This window comes from Genypterus blacodes, unplaced genomic scaffold (genome assembly GCF_046128005.1).
Source record: "Genypterus blacodes isolate CSIRO-AG114 ecotype Tasmania unplaced genomic scaffold, CSIRO-AGI_Gbla_v1 ptg000039l_1, whole genome shotgun sequence".
Classification (NCBI taxonomy): Eukaryota; Metazoa; Chordata; class Actinopteri; order Ophidiiformes; family Ophidiidae; genus Genypterus; species Genypterus blacodes.
The window spans coordinates 845,001-871,347 of NW_027466852.1; the positions used below are offsets into that span (position 1 = coordinate 845,001).

Consider the following 26,347-nt stretch of genomic DNA (forward strand, 5'->3'; position numbering starts at 1 on the left):
CTTTAAGGTGAATCTATAATGTGTATAATGTGTTTTGTTATGATTAATAAGCTACAGTCCCTCCACGATCGCCTCACTCCAGTCTGGCTTTTAAGATGATGAACCCTTACACCTTTGTGACCACTCCATGTACCTCCTCACACACTTTTAAAGGTGTACACGGGCAGGGTTGAGCCGCAGAGCCCAGGGGTTTCGCAGTTGTCGCCTTTTACCGTCGTTGTGCCTGTTATTGACTTCCTCCTCGCTGTGATCTTTACGACTGCGGAGGAAGTTTTGGCCTCTCGTTCCCTCTTCACCTTCCTCTGTCTTGCTCCCTCGTCGTCGTCCTAAGTGGTTCAGCTGGTGCACTGATAAAGAGCTTCCTCCCTGATAAAACAAGTCAAACAATGATCCTGTTCTTTCTGTTTCACAGTGGTGAAGGTTGCTGCATCTGAACAATTCAGTTAGATGTGTGTGTTTGTGTGTGTGTGTGTATAGAGAGAATACTAGCGGTTAGAAACGAAGCTGAGAGAATGAAACAGCTCTGCTCCACGACCTCCTCAGTGTTAAAGGGTTGTCAGTGTTTTCGGGTGTAGTCCTGCTTTGTGGGTGTGTGTACAAGTGTTGATTGTGATCTGATGGGTCAGTTCGTTGTCTGTCGTTACGCTGAGAGTGATTCTGTTGTCATGCCATAACTGTCGTCAGCATTAATGAGGGCCGCAGCCAGCCAGAGCCTAATTACTGTTAAACCCCTGCTATTGGCCAATACAGGCCTCAATAGATGCATATACACATGAACAGTAGTGCACACCCAATACACATACACACACACACACACCCACACAAATGAAGTGGGTGTTCTTCTCCTTCAGTTCTGGGTAGAAAGCTGATCTTCGTCTTTATTCCTCACCGTCTCCTCCCCTCTGTGCCGGCATCTAGACGGCTAGGTGTGTGTGTGTGGGTGGGGGTGGTGACGGAGGGCTCAAGGGTCAAAGGGCAAACTCAATGGGGAGGAATGGGCAACTTCTACCCCCATGATGTCATTCTGTGAGAGGTTTCAGGGGCCAAAAGTCACTTGTTTTGTTCAATCCTAACCCAGACACAGTGACTGCTCCTGTAGACACACACCCAAACACACAAGCACACACACACACTCACTCACTGTGTTTACTGGTCGTTTGATTCTTCTTCCTTGTTTCTCTCTTTGCATCAGATAAGAATGTGACACAAATGTACTACTTCACTAAATCTGAAACTAATTGCCGGACATTTCTGCTTATTTGCCATCTTTTGCTCTCATTCTAAGTGTGACATCATCTCATTGGCGCGGGCGCAGACAGGATGTGATACTTGTAATGAACTCTAGATGGAGCTACAGCGCCACACATGGTTTTATTCTTGAATCAGAAGAAACTCGTGCAGATTATGAGACACCGTCCACTCATGCGTCACAAACAAAACAACCTGCATGTCACCAGGATTAAGTCGTGCCATTATTTGTCTGTTTATTGAAGTTATTAGAAAGAAAATGATTTATAAAAACAAAAATAAAATTACAAAAACATTATGATAGACCTATAATACTAGACAGACTTGTAGATTTTAAAGTGCAAAATGCTGCAACAGCCATGACTCTCATGACCTCTGATGACCTCCAATTGTCCCATTTATGAACTTGATTCAGGCCCTGTTCAGACTTTACATGATTAGACGGTAGGATTACATTACATTAGAATTTTCAGGATAAAAGGTTTTAGACTCAAAAACAATCAACCACTACAATGAAACAAGTCAAACAATGAGCTCTCCACATCATGACTTCTTCTTAACCTGATGGATGAATAGTATATAATAAAATGTATCACCACAGTTCAATCAGGTTACAGCCACTTTAAAGTTGACAATTTACTTCTTGGGGTTTTCTTTTCTTTGTTCTCCCGTTTACTCTGAGTGTGATAAGTGTGTGTGAAGATGCTGAACCTCTGCACTCCAATACTGAGCTACACACTCACTCTGTTTCTGTATGATTTTTATTATGAGAAAAAAAAATGGAGGCATTACAAAAGACTATAAACTCTAAAATTCAGATAACCTTGACTAAAGTCTGTTTGTTTTATTTTCAACATCTCCACACGTGTATAAGATGGTGGAGTGTTTGTTCTGTAGACGAAGGATCACTTATTGTTATTGTAGCTTGCATTAAAAACCTCCAACATCAGAATAAGATAAGGTTTGATATTTTACGGCATCTGTCCAGCGTGCTTGGTGATGACTCTCTTCTTCTTGCTAAATAGTGACTTGAGATTTGGTTCTGAAAGAAAGAAGAAGAAGCCCATATTTGCATTGTGCGTCTCTGGTCAGCAGAGAGATGATGATGATGATGAGGATGAGGATGATACCTGGACGGGCCGCTTCAGGCTGGATGCACACTGAAGCCAGAGCGAAGAGCGTGAAGATGAAGAAGGCAATGATGATGAAGGTCAACTCAAAGCCAGAGAATGGAAGTTCCATCTACACAACTGCACAACACAAGATGAATATTGAATATTTCAACACCAAAGCAACACACAGGATACAATAGAATGAATAGGAATTGAACAATTAGTAGACATTTGAAGAAGTCTCATGTTTCATTTATAAGAAATATGAATTAGGATTTTACCTACACAACAGCTCTAAGTTTGTCAACTGTTTACAATTTGATCTTTACAGTAAATAGATTTGACATCTGGACAGCCATCATACACTAGACGGAGACTGACGGACAGTAAGACAGAGAACGACAGATAAAAACACAGAGAGACAGATACATGGGCCAACACACAGACAGAATTGCCAGAACTGCAGACAGAAAAACATAAGGATAGAGAGTGTTGCCATCACACTCATCACAGGGAGCCCCCAGGGGTGTGTACTGAGTCCACTGCTGTACACCTTGGACTGTATGGCAACACCCCCCCACCAATCCCATTGTGAAGTTGACTGACGACTCAGTGGTGGTGGGGTTGATCTCCAACAGTGACCAGGAGGATTACTAGGACGAGGTGAACCATCTCTCACTGTGGTGCCACTCCAACTACCTCTCCCTGAACTTCAACAAGACCAAGGAGATGGTGGTGGACTTCAGGAGGCTGCAGGGACGCTGCACCCATCTTAAGATCAGCAGGACCCCAGTGGAGAGATTGGGGAGCATCAAGGACCTTGGCGGTCACATCACAGAGGACCTCACCTGGACCACAGATGTAAACTCAGGAAATGACCCTAACCCAAAGATGCACCAACTAACTCCTGAAGTCCATCTACACTGCAGTCACAGAGAGCATCCTGCCTCCTCCCCTCTTCCAGCCTTGCAGGACTTATACAGCAGAAGATGCACAAGCAGCACTCTCAGCATCATTACATTTACATTACATTACGGTCATTTAGCAGACGCTTTTATCCAAAGCGACTTACAATAAGTGTGTTCAACAAAGGTAGATAAAAGAACTTCAGGTCACAAGAAATCCTAAGCGCATTTCCTTCCTAAACCAACAGCTAAGAGCATAACTAGAGCTAGAGTAGAAGTGCAATCAGGAAAGACCCCACCCACCCACCCACCCAGGACACAAACTGTTCTGGCTGCCCAGGTCAGGGAAGCCTCAATACAGAAGACTCCAAAGTTGGAGAGCTACCAGAAAAGGCATTTCACTTTTGCTATACTTGCATCATTGCACAAGTCAAATAGAGACTTTGAACTTGAATTGAAGCATGGCGTCTGACACATAGCTGCAGGTGCAGTAGCCTAACTCCTCCAGCAGAGGGCTTTCGTCAACTGGTTCAACTGGTGTCTGTTGTGTCAAGTGGTGATTCACACACACCTCTTCTCCACCGTTCAGTCACGTATGAGAATGATTTGGCATCAAAGTAAATGTCAACATCATTCACGCCTCGACTGACAAACACTGACGGCTCATGATTCACGCACAGGCCCCGCCCCTCCGTAAGAGCGAATCAGCGCTCCGATTCCTCCAGAATAAAGTTAGAACTCAGTTCTGATCCGGCGCTCAACTTTTTTTGTTTCTGATGCAGATTATTTTTTTTTAAAAGCCTTCCACAATTGTCCATCACAGCTGACCTCTGCTCCAAGCTTAAAGGGAAACGGGGAAATTCAGGACAGAGTGTATTGATTGAAGAAAAATAGAGCTTCTACCCAAAAAAACCCCCAGAGACTTACCGGTAGGAGATAAAAGTCAAAATTCAAGAAAATTCAAAGATAGACATCCAGAAAGCAGGCGAGTGGTGGTGTGTTTCCAGAAGCTGCGGTTTATTGAATTTTACCAGCCAGGAGGCCACGCCCCCCTGCTCCATCCTGGAGCTAAAACACGTTGCATCCTTTATCAAAGTACACACTGGCACAAACACACCTACAGAATAGAGACTCACTCACTGCGGCACGTTTGCCCAAGCGGGCAAATAACCATAGGTCACAGTTCAGACTTTGTGCTCGAACTGATAAAACACACACATACACACACATGCACACACAGTCTGCTTGATAAGGCCTCTTAAAGGTGTCCAATAGTAGAGGCGAGCCAATCAGCAGCTCAGTCTCCCGGTGTGTTTGCGGTTTCTCCCACTTGATGCCTGTCTGACGGTGAGAAGTTTCCCGGAAGCATTCAGGTGAGGAGGAGCAGCTCCTCAGTCTGTGACGTCTGTGGCGTGGGAGTTTCTATAGGCAAACCATCAGGAAATGAAGTTACTTTGATCGTCTTCCTCCACCTGTAGTTTGTCTCACAGTCAGAGGTTAATGCGTCACAGTTAATGGAAGAATTAACTAAGAATGCTGTAACATTATGAGTCAATAGAGTAAGTTTTGGCTGATACTCCGATTGGAGATGTCATTGATTGATTTGCGATCAGTGTGAGGCTGCACTGAGTTGAGGCACAACAACAACAACATAGTTTTATTTTGCTGCTGCCTAAATAGAATTAAGTCCAGTTGTATTCACTCGGTGTTTTTCTTAAATTGGCTGCAACTCAGAACGCTTTACAGGGGGATTGGATTGGAAAAACAAAGAGGAAAAAAAGTGGGTAAAACGATCGGTTCAAAAAAAACCACAGAAGAAGAGAGAGACAGCTGAAACGCAGACGTGCAAATGAGGAGACAATTAAATGGCGTAAAGTATTATAATAATAATAATAATAAGAAGAAGAAGAACAGGAAGAAGAAGAAGAAGAAATAATAACATGAATAAGATAACAATTTAAATTAAGAAATAAAATAGATTCAAATCCAGGAAAAGAATAATTTAATTCAATATGAGCATCGAACATTAAATGATAAACTAGTGATTTCGAAAATGGGAATTGCTCTCATAAATCTAGTATAAGAATTAATGAAAAGAAAATAGGTATCCTGAAAGAAAATTCAAGATATGCGTGTCTGCGTACATGTGTGTGTGTGTGTGTGTGTGTGTGTGTGTGTGTGTGTGTGTGTGTGTGTCATCTTACCATTTGAATCGCCATGTCGCTCACTGAGCACCCCTTTGAGTGTGAGGAGGGTGAAAACCAGGAGGGAGAACACCATCACGCACAGCTCCAGCTCGGTAAATGGAGACGCCATCTATATCTCACACACACACACACACACACACACACACACACACACACACACACACACACACACACACACACACACACACACACACACACACACACACACACAGGCTTTGGCGTTTTCTGGTTTTAATGTTTGTGTTCTCCCGTAAAGTCGGTCACTTCCCAAATGTGGCCTTACACCAAATGTAAAGAAGGAAAACAAGATTGATCACTTACCCGGTGGGAGTGTGTGTTTGCATCTGAGTCAGGAGACTCACACAGAGACCTGACACCTCTCTCTCTCTCTCTCTCTCTCTCTCTCTCTCTCTCTCTCTCTCTCTCTCTCTCTCTCTCTCTCTCTCTCTCTCTCTCTCTCCTAGAATGGAGAGTGTCACCTGTAAAATGTTAATATATCAAGTACAGAGTTTGTGATTTTCACCGGATGCAATATTTAGTATCTGGCAGTTGTAGCGGTTGTCAGAGGAAACTGTAGGATGTGAAAGCTCACCCGTGGCACGGAAACAAATCCAACTGTTGTTAACCAAGTCTGATATGAATGTCATTGTGTAGACAACACTGTTTACACCCACACACACACACACATTTCCGCTGTACTGTTCTTCTGTATGTGGGTGTGTTAAAAAGATGCATACTGACATCCTCATATCTATGTGGTGAGAGTGAGACCAAACCAAAATCAAGAAAAGTACGTGTGCGTTTGTGTGCAGGCTGCTATGCAAAGAGAGGATGTGAGAAGACTTACCAAATGTGGGATACTTCACAGACCACAGCTTCTTGCGACCTCAGTGTCTTTATGGGCCACAGTCACACGGCAGAGGAGTTTGGTGACACATCTCTGTGTTTGTCCCCTCACATGAAACACCTTCAAATGATCCAACGTTGATATAAAATTGTCCACGCTGTCATAAAGAGGAGAATGCATGTGGGAAATGTCACTTTATTGAAACATAACGAGGCAAAAGCAACTCCAAACACTGACAGGAGTGACTGAGTCCCAGGCACATACAGGGAGGTGCGGTGTGGATGGAGAGCGTGTGTGTGTGTGTGTGTGTGTGTGTGTGTGTGTGTGTGTGTGTGTGTGTGTGTGTGTGTGTGTGTGTGTGTGTGTGCAGTGAGCGACAGATGTGTGAGATTGAAGAGTGATTTCATTTCACCCCAGGAGGATTTTTTGCCTCCTCACCTCAGCTCACCACCGTTTTCCATCGGCCACTTAAGTAATTTTATTGTTATGTCAATCATAATCCCCATGACCTCATACAGTTTGAAATAGGATTATAACCCCACCCCGACCCCTGTCCCCGTATAAACACACACACACACACACACACACACACACACACACACACACACACACACACACACACACACACACACACTCAGACAGATAGAAATGCTCATTTTCTGTTCCTCATGTTGGAATCCTTGAACAGTCAACATTATCCGATTGTGTGTGTGTGTGAGTGTGTGTGTGTGAGTTTGTGTGTGAGCTGTGTAAGCTTATTAGCAGTGGCACTGGTCAAGGGAGGAGATTGAGGTTAGTTTAAGCTCTAATCCTCATGGACTGTGTGCTTATTTACCAGGCAAGCACCCCTCAAGATAGACACACACACGCGCACACACAAACACATCTCCCAACAATACACAGTTTATTTTTACCCTCCTGCTTATTCAGTGCTCAGCTTTATTCTCCTGTTCCGCTCAGGCTCCCTCTCTCCCTGCAGGAGGACAGAAGAGGAGGAAGGAGCAGGTTGTGTGTTTTTGAGTAGTTTCCCCAGTCGTCATGACAACCTCACACCTCTCCATCTCTGGAGCCATCTCCCTGTTGCCATGGTGATTTGATCGCGTTCTATCTCCACTCTGTTGACGATCCAGGTTTGGGCTGGTAAAGAAAAGCAGTGCCAGATCTCAGTCTCGTTTACGCCTGGAGTATCTGCAGACGGGACGGGGGGACGCAGCCCGGAGGACGCAGCCCAGAGGACAGGAATGCTGTGAGGGCGACACTGGACCGTTGCCTGGAAACAGCAGCATGCCAGTACAGCAGATATCTGTGGGTCCAGTCAGGGAGACGGCCAGCAATGGCAAGAGCGTCCCTCGCTCCAAAGACAAGAAAGAGGTGAGTTCTCCATCGTCCATCTGCGTGGGAGACGCTCGAGTCAAGTCTCACTGAAATCTGAGATTCAAGATGTCGAGAACTTGAGTCTATTGGCAGGACGTTGTTAGTCGCAATACTGAAACACTGTCAGTGTAAAATAACTCTGACCCCAATGACTCCATTGGGGTTGTATGTGTATGTTATCCATGCATTGTATTTGTCTGTGTGAAGAGCATACATAAGTTGTTCACACACACTCACACACACATTCAGTCACATTCATACATACAGCCTACAAATGTCTACAGCCTTTAGTCATTCACATCACTATTCTGCCCCTGTAAAGTGTAAAAGAGGATAAAAGATAATAATACATAATGCATTTGAAGAGTTACTACATAAAAACAAGTGTAACTGACATCACTCAAAAATACGTCTTTTAAGGGACGCAGCTTGAGGACATTTTGGCAGATTTAGATATGTTGACTGATGTTTGCTTACTTGTTGTGACATGGAGACTAAATTTGTTTTTGTGAAAATTCAACAACTAGCAAACTTTTTTTATTCTTACCACCAGTGGAGCTGAAACACAGAGGTTGGCCTGAGCGTAGCGGCGGTGGACTTGCTTTGAAATCAAAATGGCATCTCTGTTTGGTGGGGCAGGATCTTATGTTAGTGTTGACGAAGTGACCTGAGGGAGGCGCTATAGGTAAAAAGTCAGGAGGTCTTTGCGATGATTAGCTTCTGTAAACAAGCAAAAATAGTGGCAAATGTAATCATTTCATAGAGGAGATGTGAGCGTATCTTCACAACGATGTCAGTACCAAGTCTATAGAGTCGTTATAGACTTGTTGAATACAGATTTGTTGAATGACCGATACCATACTAGCAACACAAATTCTTAGATTGAGTGTAATTGTCCTTTAATCATCATAAAAGAAAATGTCACCCTGTGTTTACATAGATAAACTTTGCTTTTAGATTTACTAAGATTTACTTTACTTTACTCCAATAATAAACTACACCAGATCTTGAAATTGGATGATCTCATTTCGCTGAATTTCATGGTTTTGACTGTAATTGTCGTCTCGCCAATTCTGCTGGTGATCAGTGACAGCCAGTGCTTTCTGACTTTGTAGTATTTAAGTATTCAGTATTTTCTAGCTTAACTTTTCAGCTGCAGACTGTTCTTGCGTTCCTTATCGTACCTGAGCAGCATTGAGAATGATGCTGTCAGTTACTCACTGTTTGATTATGCCAAGTCTTTTCTATGTCTCCTCCTCTTGTTGTATTGCATTGCATGACATTCAAGTCAGGACATGGGGATTTAAGAGAATGAAGTTGATGACTATTGATGGTGACAGTCATGTGTTGACATCATCTTTTTCGTGTAGCTTGTGGTCATTTTGGCAACAGTTCTCACATTTGTTTGTTAGATTTAAGTACAATTTAAGTATTCTAACTTTAGACCAAACCAACCAGCCGTAGAAATGTACGCATTGCTCCTGTCTTCTGTGGCTGGCACAGGTGAGCAAGCCAGAGAGAGACAGCCAGCTGACTCACAACTCTGATAGTTGTCTTCTGCATTTGATCCATCCCACTCACTGAGGAAGTGACCCTTCGATGGTCAGTTATACCAGCATCAGTGTGTGCAGGAGAACAGGGCACAAGTGAGCAATAGCACAGCACCACTATATTGTTCGGTCAGAAGAATAGATTTGGCATTTTTGTGTGTCAGACGTATGATTTTGTTTTTTAAATGACAGCAGCCTTAGAGTGTTTCCGAACACGTGTCAGTCTTTAATGATAGTGTGCCACAGGAAGTGTTGCCCTTTGAAATGTGACGTCTTCCTCATGTTCATACACAGATGATGGTGACTAACACATGGCCTTTTCCTCTAAGAATCCAGACATCCGTTTGAGTGGATAGCTGAAAACACAACACACATGCAGAGTGTGTGTAATTCATTTGGTGAGATAAGGCTCAGCAGGGAGGCTCTGATAGTTGGATTGTGGTGTGTTGACGTGCTGTGGAAACTACAACCTGCTGCTTTAAAGGAAGAAGATACAAAATTGTCTTTTTTCCATCTAAATGTTAACACGTCTTTCATTCCAGCCCCTCCACTAGACAACACACTTTCTTTTAACTCCTCCTCTACCTAGGGCCAATGTCAAGCACTAGCCTCACTTCATTGGATTCATCCCGCTCAATCCGTGTCTAGAGGTGGATCAAGCTATGTGGGTCAAGCTTGGTGCTGACGGGGAAGTGTTTGCTGAAATATTTGGTCTCTTGTGAAAACATACGTATTTTTAGACATATTCAGGAGGCAATTCCATAAGATTCACAGCATTAGCACTGGCTTTAGAATAGGCCTGTTGTAGTTTTCTATGCTGGCCATTTCCCAGCCACCCATGTTTTGTTTTGATTTAGATTTTTAGGTTTTAGGATTTAATTCCTTTTAATGAGATGTGTTATTTTGTTAGGCTCGTAATACCGTATCGTTACACAAGTTCACCCGTTGGCTACAGCGTGCACACAGCACTCGTGTCTACGTGCTCCAACCCAACAGGAGGGTTTGCGTTACCTGCACAACTGGCTTAAACCTGCCTGTCACCAAATCCTTTGATCAGCTTAGACATTTCTCTCTGCCACTGGTCACTGCCTCTTATATTTATTTCAACCATTGGTGACAAGTGTGTGTGTCTGGGCTAGTGCTGTATACTCTTTTGCCTTGTATGTGTTAAGTATAATTAAAATAGATGTCATCACCCACACAGGACATTCCAAAGATCAACTCTGAACGTATACAATGACATATATAAAGCTTAAACATTACATACATGCTGTGAACCAAACCCCTCTGGTTAAAGTAGGTTAATGTAGATAGAGTTTAAATATACCGAATGAGGTAATAGGATTGGCTGGGTTTAGGTCAGTTCACAATGAAACACATGGGCCAACATAAATCTGGATTTAACGAAACAAAGAGCAACTGAACACGGAACTGACTGAATTCTCCACTGATGATGAAAAATGCAATGATCTTACTGTGTTTTGTGTAATTTTGGCTACTTTAAAAAAAGCATTGCTCAACATTGTGGCCACTAGATAGCACAGGAACTCCAAAACAAGCCAATGCTCAGTCTTGTGTTTGCAAATTATCGTTCAGGAGACTCAGTGTAACATTAGCAACCAACAAGTCACTGGTTTCTGAGTGGAGGGGAGTTGACCTCATCACAGCACATCTCCATGGAAGTAGTTGCATCGACTGCTGGAACCTTTGTCACCTGTATTTCGTTCCCTGTTGTCTCTAAATGGAGGTTGTAAGGTTTGTTGATGAAAATAACGGCACAAACATGTTGTGGGAGCCTTTGCAGCATGTTTTCCTCCTCCTCCTATTTGAGAGAATGTTGGCAGTTTACAAATGAACCATGGCAAACTGATGGACGTCTGAAAGTGACACTCACAGTCATCTGGTGTCCAAGCACCATCACAGTCAGTTCTTGAAAAACTAGCTATGAGTGACTATTTGGCCAGAGTGTATTTAGTGAAAGAAGTGTAGTAGTTCATGCAGATGTTTGTAGTAAACAGGGAAAGGTCGGTTTAAGCAAATTAAATGATTATCGACACCTTTTTCTCTGCTGTGAGAGTCATTGTGTTGTGTCTCTCTCTCCTCCTCCTCTGTTCTCAGCAGGGGAAGAAAGCTCCCGGACAGTCAGGGAGTCGATCCAGCAACATCTCCAAGGTAAAAGCTGAAAACCATGAGAGTTCCAATTTTTTTTGAAAATGAGGTCACAGTTCATATCGTTTGGTAGAAGTGCCTAACCAAGCAGAATCTGATGCTGGAGGTCTCTTTGTGTTGAGTTCAGTTCAATGCCAAGATCCCCCTCTCCTTCTCCTCTGAGGACCCACTTGTGTCATCAATACATCATTGCGTAGAAACGTGGCCGCTAAATTTAGTCCGTTGGTTGTTGCAGGCCAGCAACTCTACAACAGGATTGGCTGCAACCTCCAGGCCCTCCATCACACCGTCCTCTCAGGACATATGCAGGTAAGACCGCTGTGTACTGCGCAGGAAATTATGTTTACTTGGGCCCATAGTGCAAAAACTGGACTGAGTACCTACAAACACTCCTAAAGCTGAACGTCAGAGTCTGTGCTATTAACATGCACTGTTTAAAGCTGCTGCTCTGTGTGAGAGACTGAGTGATTGTTGAATGCAGAGCAGTGTGTAGGAGTGTGTGTGCAACAGAGGTAAATGGTTTACAGAAATTCTCTTCTTCATACGCTCTTGTCGGTGGTTTCAAGGCCGCGCTGGATCGTTTGACAGCTGAAGGCTGCCGTGCACGCCGAGCATTGACACCAGATGTGTGTGTGTGCACTGCATGTACTGTATGTGTGTGTGCCTCCATCCGTGCTCAAATGGTTCAGACCCGGGTTTGCCTCCCTGTAGCAGCGCCTCAAGTCAAGTTATCAGGCAGTAGTCCAGAAGTGACATAAGTTTGAGTCAAAGTCTGTCATCTCTGTTGTGTCTTTTTCATGTCTTCATCAAGTCTTCATCATGTCCTCATCATGTCTTGTGTGTGTGTGTGTGTGTGTGTGTGTGTGTGTGTGTGTGTGTGTGTGTGTGTGTGTGTGTGTGTGTGTGTGTGTGTGTGTGTGTGTGTGTGTGTGTGTGTGTGTTCAGTTCTGCCCAACCAACACACTTAAACGATGACGATGGTTCCGAATTGCTCAAACACACACACACAGCAGAGATGACAGTCAAGGAATTGACACTCGGCTCATTAGACCAGAAGAAGCAGGTGAAGCGGCGACACCGGCGCAAGAAGACCAGCAACACCTTGGTGGAAAGCTTGGACGCCAACGGCAAACAAGAACAAGTGGAGCGCAGTGACCTCAGCCTCAGCTCGGACCGCAGCGAGAAGGAGGAGAAGAAGGAGAACTCCTCCAAGAGCCGCAGAGAGCTCCCGCGGCGCCTCCGCTCCTCCGCTTTTACCGAGTCAGACTCCACTTCCGCGGATGAGACGCGATGCGAGGCCCGCAGCTGGAGCAACGAGAAGGCCCGGAGAGCTCACCGCCGCGTCGGGGGCGGCTGTCCGAGGGACGGGTCGAATGAAGGTCAAACAGACACCATGGAGCTCCAGTCAATGGGGTCAGACGAAGGGCAGGAGAACCAGGTGCTGCAGGAGGATAGCGGAGGCCTCAAGAAGAGACGCAGTGGCACGGGCTCGACCAACACGGAGGGCAGGAGCACACCGAGGGACGGGAACACTCAGGGCCAAGACAAGGAGGGAAGCTGCGGGAGCCACAAATCACACAGCTCCGGAGGAAGTTCCTCACTATCAGAGGATGGAGAGGAGCACCGGGAGGTTTATCGAGAGAGAGGGGCAGGGGCGGAGGACATGGCTGTGCTCGCCCCGGGGAGTCACGGCGGGGGGGAAGGAGCTGGCACAGCACCGCTCTGCTCCTACGACTCCGAGCAGGAGGTCTGCAGGTCAGTGTGTGTGTGTGTGTGTGTATGTCTGTGTGTGTTTGCAACATTGGGTACTATATCGTTTGTATCTGGACCTAAAGAAGTGGATATAGGGAAGTACATTTACTCAAGTGCTATACTCAAGTACTTGTTTAATGAATGTACCTGTACCTAGGTGAGTCTTTACCTCTACCACACTTCATTTAAGGTGGAAACTAATAACTCATCATCATCATCTTCATCATCATTTAACAGCTCGAGTCACATGTCATATTGCAGGTTTTAGATTCGTTGTAACTCCATGGCTTGTACTCGTACATCCCTCTGTGTGTGTGTGTGTGTGTGTGTGTGTGTGTGTGTGTAGGATCTGCCACTGTGAGGGGGATGAGGAGTACCCGTTGATAATGCCTTGCCGCTGCACGGGGAGCCTGAGTTTTGTGCACCAGGCCTGTCTCAACCAGTGGATCAAATCCTCCGACACACGCTGCTGTGAACTCTGTAAATTTGATTTCATCATGGAGACGAAGCTCAAACCATTACTGAAGGTACACACACACACACACACACACACACACACACACACACACACACACACACACACATCAAACATCTGTACTGGTCCACACAGCTGTCAGGATGTAACCCTCCTCTCCTCCTGGCAGTGGGAGAGGCTGCACCTGACCACGGGCGAGAGGAGAAAGATCTTCTGCTCTGTGTTGTTCCACCTGGTGGCGATCGTGTGTATGTTGTGGTCCATCTTTGTTCTGATCAAGAGAACCGTCGAGGAGATCAGACTCGGCAAGAACGGTCAGTGCTTCACCCCCTCCCGTACCGGTGTGTTTTCCCTCAGTGTGCAGATTAGAGGTGTAGCTGTGAAGTGAATGTTGGATGTTGACACAACTTTGCACTTTGACTCATCAGCATTTCACGCTCTATTCCTCGTGGAACAGATGGATGCAAATGCTGCACTTTTGTCTCACACATAATTGAAGGTTTGATTAAACAAAGCAACAAATTACGCAAGATTTGCTGTTAATTAACTGAAAAGTAGATTGAGGGCAGATGCTCATATTGGTGGTTTTGTGGTGGTTGAGGTGCAGCAAGAGTTGCCACCTTGCCTCCAGGGCACTGCTGAGGTGCCCTTAAGCAAGGCACCAAACCCCCAAAAGTGCTCCAGGGGCGCCGTAAAATAGCTGCCCTGCGCCGACCCCTCTGTAATGCATGTGTGTGTGTGTAAGAGGGGCACGCGAGACAAATGTCAGATTGAGGTGTTTGCATGGTGACGTGTTCGTATGTGGTTTGACCCAACAAAGTTTGTTCTTCTTTGTTCTTCGATCACATCTTACACCCGTGTCAAGTTTTTACGTAATCTCGGTCGTTACTTATCCAATAGTGAAAGGGAACTGCAAGTCAAAGTTTTAATTATAGTTCCAAAAGGATGAAGACTACGGAGGGCCAGACACACACACAAACACACACACACACACACACACACACACACACACACTCAGAAACTCTCTCTCTGCTCTGATGCATACTGTTCAGACAGAACCTTATAATACTGTCACTGATCCATCAGTGTTGTGTTGTGCCGTGATGTTAGCACGTCCATTGTCTTCCTCATAATTTCGGAGAGTAGAGCCGTAACATTTTATATTAGAAATACACATTTATTCTCACAGGGCTGGACAATATCCCCTAAAATCCATGTTGACCACATTTCCTTAAACAATGACAGAAAGTACTTTGAAATAGTGCATAATAGCGCTGGTTTAGTTCTAAAAAGTCTGATTAAATGAATGAATGAAATGTAGTGATTTAGATATGCATTCAACGCATCATAATGAGAACATTTTGGTTAGAAATTGTATACATTCACTTTATTGTCCAGCCTTGTGTAACACTAAAATTCGAAATAAAGCAGAATTACACTCACTCTTGATTTCAGACGAATTTTGGAGAGTTTCTCTTCTGAAGTACTATGACCCTGCTGGTAAGCAAAGTTCTGTACCCACCATCCATCACAGTCCCTCACATGTCCAGCAGTTTCACCCACACTTGCTTTGCGTCCATGTCCACAGGCATCCTGGAGTGGCCCTTCTGGACCAAGCTGGTTGTGGTGGCCATAGGCTTCACAGGGGGCCTCATCTTCATGTACATCCAATGTAAAGTTTACCTGCAGCTGTGGCGCCGCCTCAAGGCCTTCAACCGCATCATCACCGTGCAGAACTGTCCCGGGAAAGGCCCGCCGCTCTCACAGGCGCGGCCCAGCACTCTAACAAACGGCAAGCACGAAACCGTGGAGGTACCGATGAGCTCAGCCGCCGTCCCGGCTCAGACAGACTCGGATGAGTCAGTGGAGGCTGCTGTGGCGCCGGCACATGACCCCGTCTGACTGCCTCTGCTCAGAGTGCAACACTCCTGATCAGCATCTGCCGTGAACAACCTGTGACTTAGTGTGTCCCTTTGAGCTGCTGTGATTAATAATGGATGGACTGAGCAATGATGAAGGGAGAGTAACAAAGGATGAAGGACACCTAAGATGAAATGAAAGGATGAACAGACACCAAAAAAAGGAAAGGAAAGATGAAGCCATCAGTGGGAGAAAAGGAAAAGCGTAGGTATGCAGTCGTTCATTTCTGCATGGGTTTTCTGAGAGTGTGCAGAAGTAGGTCAGAGGTGTAAACACTGTGGGTGCTGTTACACAAGTGTACACACTAACAATCAGGTCTCGTAAACAAAACGTAGACAAACGGGGGCCAATGGCTGCCATAGAGGCTTTGTGTGAGGTGTAGAGACCTCAGGTACAACTTACTGGAATCTGCACATTTATGGGGGATTTTTTGAAAGGATGCCTCCAACTTAAACTTTAGTTATTTATTTTATGCAGACAAATATACAAAGTATTTCATTGCCTGAATTTTCTGAACCAGCATGAAATTAATAAATTTTAATTTTGTTTTAGGTGTGTGTGAGTTTGTGTGTGTGTGACTTTAGGTCAGCAAGATAGATAGTATATTACAATTATTTCAAAAGATGAAGCTTTTTCTGTGATAAGGAGCAGTGTTGAGTATTTTATAAAATATTCAATCTTACAAAGACAAGTCGGTGGCCTAAACATAAACGACCCCAATCCCCATCACTTTAAGTGGCCCTGCTTTGCCAGTAGCCAATATAAATACTATACAGGTATTTAAGGCATCGACAGTTTCCTCAGTGTTTTTTGTTGTTTTCTTAACCTTTGTCATCACCGTCACTCACATCACAACAGCACTCAGACTCTAACTGTTTTCTATTGCCGATTACAGAACTCTCAGGTAACAAATTTGTACAAAGAACTATGACTTTAGATCCCCTGCCTCCTCATCATCATCATCCAGCTTGTGTGGAATCAGTGACTTGTGCTGTTAAAATTGAAATTGTCTTTGTAGTTTGCGTTGAGGTTTTGGCGCCCTCGTCTGGTGAGTCCTGGCGTAGCAGCATTTAAAGCATGCCCCCAAGAGGTCAAACCGTATGAATGAACGCAGATTTGATCTCGTGAGCCTCAAAGTAAGTCTGACATCAGCGCATCCTCGTCCTCCTGCTCGTCATCCTTGTCGTCTTCATCTTCACCTTGATGCTCCACCTCGTTTTTCTCCTCCTCTTCATTCTTCGCGTCCACACCTTTGTCAGACACCTTCCTCAGTTTAATGTTGGGAAGTTTCTTCAGATCGCCGCTCCAATCCCTGCCAAACCACAGATTATACACTTATTATACAATATTACAAAAGACGTACACTTAATGCTGATTGATGTAATTTCCGCTCACTAACCTGAATGTTTTCAAATGCTTCGAATTGATGATGTCTGGAATCTCTGTGAAGACAACACACACCACCATGACACACGCACACACTCAAACATCACGCAGTGCTCTCACATTTGATGACCAATGAATTTCCACAACTTGGCCCCTGTAATGATTCTCATCTAATTTGTGGCCAGTGGAATAACCAATCTTTAACAGTTCATAATCGAATACTTCTCATCAGAATACAAACAGTGTTCATTTGTGTCAAAAGCACTCACCAAAGCCAACGCCCTCATACTGAGCTCGCTCTCGTTCGACGGTCTGTTTGATGACGGCCTCTCTGGCACCGTGGAGTCGACCCTGCCGACCCTTGATCCCGTTCATCAGGTCAATCTGCTCCAGCTCCGGATCAAATCTGTGGAGGTACCTGAAGCGCAAAGGTAACAGGGAAGAAACCCCCAATGAGCACTGCGAGGTATTCTGAAAGATCAATAATCAGTGAATGTGATTTTGGAGGTCGTCTCTATTAACTGTAGCTCTATTTTTACCTTTCAATGATGTCACAAGCATCTTTCCTTGTGTATGCCGTCTTTGTCGGTTCCAGCTGTTCCTGGAACCACAGCAGCTTCTCACCTGTGCAGGGACAGACAGGCGGCGGTGTTAGTGAATGCCAATTTCCTCCTTATAGCCACTATATTAAACATGAAGGAAGGAAAGAGAGAAACAAACACCACTTACCTATGCTGCTTAGACGTGTGGCTTTGTCATTCTTCTGCCTGCAGTGGGTAAATATACTTAAACATGTTTGTTTGGTTCATATTTGAGCGTTTTTTTTTCTTGATAAACAAACAACTCCTGGTGTGCGAGTCACTTTTCAGACACTTGTGAGCAGGTCAAATCTGCTCCCTGTTTGTGTCCAAAGGGCACTTAGAAAAGCGAAGAATAAGAAAATGGATAGAAAACAATAATAAAACCGTTGAAATAAGCAGTTCTCCTTATACTAGAGCTTCAACTCCCTGACCATAGTTCTTTTCATGACGTAGTCTGAATGGATTGCAGCCTGGAATGAACCCATCGAATGAATATGGACTGTAATCATTTGTTCTGTTATTTCTTCATCAAATAATATATCCAAACGTTTTATTTTCTTTATACTTATCGGTTTCATTTGCACCACCAACGTTAAGCTCACAAAATTAGTAAACATCAGCTCCGAGGCTAGTCCATCGTTTCGGTACTTAAGTAAACAAATGAAAAACAACGTTAAATGTGCAAAATATACGATAAATCCATGTAAAATAAATGAAAGTACTCTTTAATAACCTTTCTTTCTTCTTCAGTCGGATCTCCTCTCGGGCCAGATACGCAGCCTTCCTGCTGAACGGATGAACTACTTTCTCCGGAGCTTTTCCTTTCTGGACTTTAGGCTGAAAGTAGATTAACACACAAACAAGCGTACCTTCACTCATCTAACACTTTCAGGGACGCTTCATTCCGTCTTTAGAGTCAACACACGAGCACCGCATTCTTACCATTTTCACGCGTGTTCTTCTGTTGACAACTGGCCCGGAAGCAGAGTAGTCCGTCTTCATGTTATGTCCGGATACGTTGCGACTACGATGAGATGGTTCCGCTTGTTCAAGAGAAATATAAATATTTGTAGAATTGCATAACAAAGTTGCCAACATTACCCACAATTTCCTTTTTGTGATTTTGGAACATTTGAAACACTGCTTCATGACAAACAAAAACAAACATTATGCATAGTCAATCAAAAGCAACAAGAAAATGATGTGATTTTACTTGTTTGCTTAAATTAGAATAAAAATGAATGCCATCGGTCTAAAGTGGTCTCGGTACAAATGATTTAGGAGAAAAGAATAAGTTCTAAAACATCAGCTCCCATCCAGTAGATGACAGCATTTCACAAACAGAGGCAAAAACCACACACTTTTCAATACAGACAATAGATTTTGGGTTTTATATTTTGTACATCAAATGTAAAATAATGACTGCTCATTATATAATTTGTCTCTGAATACATTTTTTGCTGTCAATGCTCTCCATTTCTCATTCGATTGAGGGGGGTGTTTTTGTAGACGTTAAGCAGTGCCAATTTTAAGTCTCACCTTACATGTATCACAAAATTTCATTCGCAATTGACCCTTCTCGTAGGAATTCTATAACTCGTAATACAAAGATCTTTCTTCAGAGCATTTATTATTCACGCTGGCCCTGATACACAGTTGCATGTCAGGTCATGTTGAGCCAGGTCTGTATGGATGCTGTCCACAGGAATTTCATGTTTTTATGTTTTATTTTTTACCATATTTATTTTTACAATAAAAGCTATTTTTGATTTCCTTTGCCTATGGGAGAATAAGGGGAATGAGCGGAAAACATGCATACATTAGATACATTAGATATTAGATAAGGCCATAAATACATAGATGTGACCCATGTTCAACAATGCAAAAGCAGCAAGTATTTTTTCATATTATATGTCAGTACAGTTGTATTATTCCAACAGAGATGTCACAATGTTGTGAGAGAGGATGTGGTGTCATTGATCTGCTCTATCTTAATCTCTATTTCTCTTCTAAGAAGTATTGTGCAACTCTGTTTTGTCATCAGTTCCCAGAAATTATTCATGGTTAGAACTGTGAGAAATTGTTTTGTTTCCAAACCGGTTTTATGGAAATGTTTCAGTTGTGAATTTTGTGAAAAACTCAAGTATCATCTTGAAACATAACAAAGCCGCTTTTGTCCAGTGATGTGTTTTTAGATAAGGGAAGTGGTTGAGCATGCTCTAACAACCATCAGCCACGAGTAATGACATTTTAATGATCAAATCCTTTTAGTGCAGAGATAAATCTACCTTCCAGACTAAACTCATATCAAGTGGTAGAAAAACCAACAATGATAGAGAATATACACAGCTTTGGAAGGGGAATCCTGTTTGTCCAGAGTTATTTTAGGTGATCACACACTTACATTAACAGTCTTCTCAGGAGATACCAGAGCAGCTGGCACTCACCGAGCACACACTTGTATTTTTCCTCCCTTAAAGTTTGTTCAGCTTCCCCCCATGAAAGGTTGCATACCTAACGCACAGGAATGTGATCCTGCTGCAGACGAGGAGCCGTCAGACTTGTGGCTACAAGCACACAGCTGATTGCATCACATCCGAGTGAGTTATCTAGCTGAGTCTGAGGGTGTGTGTGCTTGTGTGAGGTGTTTTTTTTCTTTCCCCTTCTATTTAACGTCTAGGTCAGTCTGAGTCAGAGCAGGAAGTGCGATGCCGTGACAGTAGAGAAAGGAAGAAGCAGGCAAACGATGGCACTATGTCTGCGCTCAGGCCTGGGAGCATGAGAGGCTGGAGGGAAGCGACCCATGTGCTGCTGCTGCTGTTGCTGGTGACCAGTCTGACTGGGACAGGTAAGACTGGGAGGGGGCGAGTTGGACTGATAAGAAACATATTCTCAACACTTCCCTGTCTCCTCCCCTGCTATGTCGTCTCTTATCCTACTCTGATTTCCTGATAATTGGCTGAAGGTTTAAAGAACTAAGCTGTGATCTGCAAACAACAAAAATAAAACATTATCTGATCACTTAAATTCCATTTAGCATCGTGTTGCTCTCAACATGCTATGAATTGAATCTATGTTCTAGGTGTTGAAAAGTTCATATCTGTTTGTGGTTGGTGGATTTTAAGGCTTTTTATTATTTATTTTGTGAATCCAAAACACTTCTATTCCTCTTTTGTTTTAAAATTTACAAAAACACTGGCAGGAAATATTTCACAATATGTTCAGATTCTCTACCTTATCTGCTGTTGAGCAAATCGGTGATTTTTGCAATAACTGCTTGAAATCAGCATAGGGAAGTTCAAGTTTCCACATCTGGAGGATTTATTTGTTATCTGTGCCTTAGAAAGTGGGTTAACATACATTTAGACATAAGTAATAAATAATTTGACAATCCAGTGAAGTAGCAATGTTGAATTGCAGTGTTGTCCCAATCTGATGATGAAGACACGGAAACTGAGACACATGACGAGGAGCAAAGTAACCTTGAACCAACAGAAGATGGTGACACAGTGACCCCTGGTGAGACTTACCGAACACATGAGGAAAAAGTCCTCAAAAAAAGTTTAGACCATTAACTCACACACATCATGATGCTGCAGTTGTTGTAAATTCCTGAATCATGATTTCGTCTTTCTTTCTGGATGCCTAGAATCGCCGCCGACTGAGTCTGGTGCCACATCAATAACAGAACCCAATCCAAACTCAGGTACGTCTTGATGCACACTGACTGTGGACAGACATGGTGCCACATCATGGTCCCATAACCTGGACAGCAAAAAAATTAAACTCTCAGTGCTCATTTGTGAGACCTAACTTCCATTCAATCTCTGCAATCACTCAATGTCTTTTGCTGTTGTTTCCAGTTGAAGGAGAGAATTCCCAGGAACATGGCTCTACAGATGAAACATATACCAGCATCTTTGAAGATGGTATGGTCTTTCCTCGCAATCAACGCGTTTTGAAATATAGTCCAGATGTGCTTGTTGTTCCAGTGTCCTCCGGATGATTGATTGGCTTTGTTTCAGCTCACCCTCTCGCATCTCATCCAGGGCGCAATTCTGATCCGTCCTCCCAACCAGACACAGAGGCTTTGAGTCCAACCATCATTCTGATCCCTGTGGTGCTGGCGGTCCTGATTATCAGCATGATAGTTGGTGGCATTTTGATCCATCGCAGGTGTATCAAAAAGGTCAACCATGCCGGTATGTTCATCACAAGAGACAAGACGAATTCTGAATCTCAGAATGTATTCACATGATGGAATTAATAGTGATGTAAAAATCAGCTGCCTATCAAATATACATTATTGACATACTGTAGAACTCTGTAGCTGTAACAACATTTGGGATTCTTCACACAGATCATACAAAAGAGGACTTGTATTTGGATGGAAGCAGCACAGAGAAGGTGCCAATGTAAGAACCAACAACTTTTACCAGGGGCTGGGATACCACATGGCTTGAGACTCATTCATGCCATGGCTTATCAGTCCTGACTTGTCTGTCTTGATTTGGAACTTAAGTTTAGACTTGACTTGGTATGTGCCTGTATCAATGCTGGACTTGACTTGGACCCCACTCATCTTGATTTGGAACTTGTTGCCAAACCTTGACTCTCACTTGTGACTTGAAAAACAATGACTTAGGCCCACCTGGGGACTACTTCCAAATGAAGAAGACTCCCAACTCTTATCGGTTTCTTCTAATTAAACAAGCTGATTCACAGAAACATGGTGCTTCACAGCCTAATGGAGTGAGAATAGCAGTTATAACTGTTAAAACAACTTAATGTACCAGAAATATACTATATGTTTTCCATTGGTGTGTTCACTGACTCAAAAACAACAGCATGTCAAATGTCAATCAGGTCACACAGTTCCTACCAAACAGGAAATTGTCTGTGTACGAATGAATAGAATTTGACTTTTATGTTGTCGTCTTGATTGACTTAAAGAACCAAATTGCAGCTTCTGCTCCCAGATTTGATTCATGGATTGCTGTCAGTCCTGCTTTATAGGGGACTGATTTGGTTTGTCTGCCAGTTTCTGTATGACCACAAATGTAACTCTGTGTCTTCCAGGCCCATGTTTGAGGAAGACGTGCCCTCAGTTTTGGAGTTAGAAATGGAGGATTTGGACCAGTGGATGAGCAACGACGGTAGGTTTGTGCGAATGGAACAAATGTGAAATTATCAGAGTTACTGCAAAAATCATAAAGTAAAAGTGTGTTGGAGTTGAATGCAACATGTTAGAAGGTTCATAACTGGTCGGCCTTCTGTTGATTTCCATCAGGAGCATTGTGTAGTTAATCCAGCAGATGTCAGTGTTGCATTTATGGTCAAGAAAGTTTTAAAATAACTGTTTGTTAGAAGTTGTTAGAAGTTGTGAGTTTTGTTGGGTTTTGTTATATGCTATATGCTGTTGGGTTTTAAATATATATATCAGTCTTATAATTTGGCACTCATAGAATGTGTCAGTATATTCAAATTGATCTGAAATATACGTATATAATGTGCATATTACCTCTTCCCATTATTAACATGCTTACTTCTCTGTAGGCCTTTGTCACATTCAGTTGAGGAAGATAGACTTGTTTTACAGAACAGTAAAGACCTGTTGACGTGTTCCCACAGCATGAATCAGATGAGGTAGCGAGTCATTATGAGCTGCTTATGTCATTTCTGGTTATTCAATGTTGTTACCACAGCACAAATCCATACCGTCCCTTGGCAACAACAACAAATCTTAACCAACAAGTTCTTCTTTTCTCTGTTTACCAGCCTTTGTTTGTTGTAATGCACCAGCTGGTTTTAGTATAGCTGTAACTGAACTGTGACCTTTCATCATTACACGGGTAGCAAACACTCCTAACATCTGCTCATGATTACGACAGGCATGCATGGAAGTGTGGCGAAACTTAACTTAACTTAACCCAGGATTGTCTCCTCAAATGAAGGGTCAAGGTCCGCCGTTGACCAACTGTTGACCAATGTCATTGACAAACTGACTTTACTCAGGATTTTGTTTCCAAAGCTGTGCAGGGGTTAGAGGCCACTTTCAGTCAACAGAGAGGTTCTCTGTGGACAATAAATTACACAAGCCATTTGAAAACAGAAGTGGACGTGATGCTACTGTTGATGTGGACACACAATGTGATGCCATCCACTGTTTTGTCCACATGCAGCATCTACTGGATGCCATATTTCACAAGTCTTTAATTCCATAGTTGCTGTGCTTACACACCACTACGCTAGACTCAGTAAATCCAACAGTATGTGATATAGTAGTTAAAGTTATGAAATTGAGAAAAAAGACTTTGGGAGATATTTTGAAAGAGTTGGTACATGTAGCAAGAGGCAGACTTACGAAACCAAACAGGTGTTAATTTAAGCATTTTTGTCATTACAGCGACAGTGATCACTTCTCCCTCAATTTTTTACGGATTAAAAACTATGGACATTGTCACTTTTCTCTCTGCAGATTAACCAGGGACGTTCCCCCTGCATGCAATGACACACTGTCACCCAAGGGTGCTGCAGCATATTGTTGCCATTCGACCCTATGACCACTCAGCCACCCACAGGGATTATATGGATTACAAAGGACGGTCACAACATTCAACAGCAAACAGAGTCTGAAAGTTTTCGTAATTCCTCCTGGAAAGGTTAAAAGGGACAGCAGTATGTATGATAACCAACCAGGCTGAACTAGTTTGATTTCTTACAGTGATACCATGTGCAAGTCTGTTGCCATCCCTTAGTGTTGTGTTCTCCATTTCTTCATGTTTTGCCTGTTTTTAATCTTTTTTTTCACTATCAAACAGTGTGTGATTTTGTAATATTTCTGCTTGAATCAGCCTGTGGGAAAAGTATTTGGCATAAGCCTAAAAACAGGGTGGTGTGGAGTTCCAGACACCAAATGTGCTCACAGCCTTGGTCCAACAGACCAGAGAGTGTTGGGCAGTCAGCACACACAGTCCACTGCACCTCTACAGGCCATTCCAATCACAGATATGACTGCTCATCGATCGTTTCTACGGTTGGTGTTGCTGCAGCAGCTCAAAGCATTACATTACATTACATTACGGTCATTTAGCAGACGCTTTTATCCAAAGCGACTTACAATAAGTGTGTTCAACAAAGGTAGATAAAAGAACTTCAGGTCACAAGAAATCGTAAGCGGATTTCCTTCCTAAACCAACAGCTAAGAGCATAACTAGAGCTAGAGTAGAAATGCAATAAGTTAGGTACTATGATGAATGAGAAAGCCTCTTTGTTTTGTCAAAGGTTTTAATCAGGAAATATCCTGTTTGTAGGCACGCATGACAAACAGAGGCCACTCCTTTTCATGCAGAGCTAGTTAGGATTACACAAAGAGTTTTTATTCTGAGATTTATGAAAATCTAAGTGTGAAATCAGTCACATTCTCAGTGTCCAAGGCTATTTCTTCCCTAGAAATAGCTTTTTGAAAAGTTCCTATTCTTTTGCTATACTGCAGAAAGGTCTGATACGATGGGATACGATCTCATTGTATCAGAGATAATAACGCTGACTGAATGCTGTATGTATATCTAGAGATGCTATTGAATGTTATGGCTTCACCTTTGGGTCAAATGGAAGCATTTATTACACCGATCTTAATGAGCAGCTCAGAGTGTAAGAACGTATCTCATAGCACATGCAATGTAAATATGAGAACTCATTTTTTCCAATAAATAGTACTTCTATGAAATGTCTAAATAATGCTTGAACTTCTATTTATTTCTGGTCATTGGTTTGGTGTAGTGGAGCTGTTGTTGTTAAGCTGATGAAACCCTCAACAACATCTTAAAAGATCTTGACAAGTGTCTGTAAAATGATACATGTGTTTTTGTAGTATATATAAGTATACAGTATATATAAGAATAAGTGGAAATAGAAATTGCTTATGTTTCTATATTTAATTAATGCACTGATAATGATACAAAATGACAATAGGTATTCTATTCATCTTTTCATGAGGGTGATTCAAAAAAGTTACTGAAGGTGTAATATTAAAATGTGTCATGTCAGCGGAAAAATCATATCACAACTTTGCAGGTTAAAAGCCAACACCTGCCAGCCTGCACTGCCTCCTTCTTTCATCAAATTTGAGGAGGAACAGAGGGCAGAGGAGATGATATTAAATGGGTTTAGGGTGCTGCGGCCTCAAGTAACTGAAAGCGCAAATCGGAGTGGTGAGGTTTGTTCTCAGGCTGGATCATAGCAGACATATGGATAAGAGTTCTCTTCTTACAGGTCAAATAGCTCCTTACTGAGGATAGGACATGTCATTCTAACTTGTGATGGTCCACAGAATCCTAAATGATACAGCACCTGCAATCATGGCAACTACTTCTCAAAGTTGGGTCAAAAGGGTAAAAACCAAAAACAGGGAGAAGATACTATGCAGCAAAGATTCAGGGCTGGAGTCAAACTACACACGTTGCATTTACAAATACACAGCTCAAGTCTTAACCACCCAGCCACTAGAGACTCTGACTCTTCTAAGCTCTTCGTCTGAGGGACACGCAGTCGATGTAAACCCATGAATACAAATAGGAAATGTCTCTAACCACATTGCTCTCACTTTTCATCTTCATTAGATTGTAAAGACAGTAAAAACGCTGTAAAAAGCTTTTCAGGCAGCTGTTGCAGAGCCGCTTAAACACAAAAGGAGAGTTTTTGCATTCTGAATCACTGTTTACTATTCTAATGAAACTACCAGATAGATGCAGTACAGCAGGTGTGGAGGTTGAGACTGCGTGTGTACAGAAGCCACGCCAGACGCAGCGTCATTCACACT

General features: G+C 43.0%; 3 protein-coding genes and 1 long non-coding RNA gene across 5 annotated transcripts; 2 read left to right on the top strand and 2 right to left on the bottom strand.

Moving 5' to 3' along the window:
- The first annotated feature begins 4,524 nt into the window (after nt 1–4,524).
- Nucleotides 4,525–16,073, top strand: marchf1 (membrane-associated ring finger (C3HC4) 1). Its single transcript, XM_076147721.1, has 8 exons — nt 4,525–4,638; nt 7,450–7,690; nt 11,362–11,415; nt 11,648–11,721; nt 12,358–13,167; nt 13,511–13,691; nt 13,809–13,953; nt 15,228–16,073. Exons 2-8 carry the CDS (start codon nt 7,604–7,606, stop codon nt 15,539–15,541), a joined length of 1,665 nt encoding a protein of 554 aa, XP_076003836.1. The 5' UTR covers nt 4,525–4,638; nt 7,450–7,603; the 3' UTR covers nt 15,542–16,073.
- On the bottom strand, nt 4,550–6,069 carry LOC142996706 (uncharacterized). Its single transcript, XR_012961778.1, has 3 exons — nt 5,794–6,069; nt 5,470–5,581; nt 4,550–4,687 (listed from the first exon to the last, which is right to left on the bottom strand). It is a non-coding gene; the product is annotated as an uncharacterized LOC142996706 (long non-coding RNA).
- Nucleotides 16,074–16,385: 312 nt separating the features above from the next.
- On the bottom strand, nt 16,386–18,569 carry tma16 (translation machinery associated 16 homolog). The gene is made up of 7 exons (XM_076147722.1): nt 18,469–18,569; nt 18,260–18,363; nt 17,675–17,712; nt 17,485–17,569; nt 17,215–17,363; nt 16,959–17,001; nt 16,386–16,871 (listed from the first exon to the last, which is right to left on the bottom strand). The coding sequence occupies exons 1-7, from the start codon at nt 18,526–18,528 to the stop codon at nt 16,691–16,693; spliced, it is 660 nt and encodes a 219-aa protein (XP_076003837.1). The 5' UTR covers nt 18,529–18,569; the 3' UTR covers nt 16,386–16,690.
- Nucleotides 18,570–20,141: 1,572 nt separating this feature from the next.
- On the top strand, nt 20,142–25,255 carry tmem154 (transmembrane protein 154). 2 transcript variants are annotated; one of them, XM_076147725.1, is made up of 9 exons: nt 20,143–20,374; nt 20,947–21,045; nt 21,176–21,232; nt 21,390–21,455; nt 21,576–21,728; nt 21,887–21,941; nt 22,606–22,682; nt 24,005–24,261; nt 24,822–25,255. In XM_076147725.1, the coding sequence occupies exons 1-8, from the start codon at nt 20,281–20,283 to the stop codon at nt 24,007–24,009; spliced, it is 606 nt and encodes a 201-aa protein (XP_076003840.1). In that variant the 5' UTR covers nt 20,143–20,280; the 3' UTR covers nt 24,010–24,261; nt 24,822–25,255. The 2 variants fall into 2 exon arrangements, with proteins under 2 accessions (XP_076003839.1, XP_076003840.1); XM_076147724.1 differs by having other exon boundaries at nt 20,142–20,374; nt 21,552–21,728; nt 24,005–25,255.
- Nucleotides 25,256–26,347: the final 1,092 nt, after the last annotated feature.

Coding starts and splice junctions, on each gene's coding strand:
- tmem154 (XM_076147724.1), top strand. CDS start 20,281: ATGTCTGCGCTCAGGCCTGGGAGCATGAGAGGCTGGAGGGAAGCGACC. Junction 21,046..21,175: donor TGGTGACACAGTGACCCCTG/GTGAGACTTACC, acceptor CTGGATGCCTAG/AATCGCCGCCGACTGAGTCT. Junction 21,233..21,389: donor AGAACCCAATCCAAACTCAG/GTACGTCTTGAT, acceptor TGTTGTTTCCAG/TTGAAGGAGAGAATTCCCAG.
- tma16 (XM_076147722.1), bottom strand. CDS start 18,528: ATGAAGACGGACTACTCTGCTTCCGGGCCAGTTGTCAACAGAAGAACA. Junction 18,364..18,468: donor GAAGAACACGCGTGAAAATG/GTAAGAATGCGG, acceptor ATCTACTTTCAG/CCTAAAGTCCAGAAAGGAAA. Junction 17,713..18,259: donor CGACTGAAGAAGAAAGAAAG/GTTATTAAAGAG, acceptor TACCCACTGCAG/GCAGAAGAATGACAAAGCCA.
- marchf1 (XM_076147721.1), top strand. CDS start 7,604: ATGCCAGTACAGCAGATATCTGTGGGTCCAGTCAGGGAGACGGCCAGC. Junction 7,691..11,361: donor GCTCCAAAGACAAGAAAGAG/GTGAGTTCTCCA, acceptor CTCTGTTCTCAG/CAGGGGAAGAAAGCTCCCGG. Junction 13,692..13,808: donor AGCTCAAACCATTACTGAAG/GTACACACACAC, acceptor TCCTCCTGGCAG/TGGGAGAGGCTGCACCTGAC.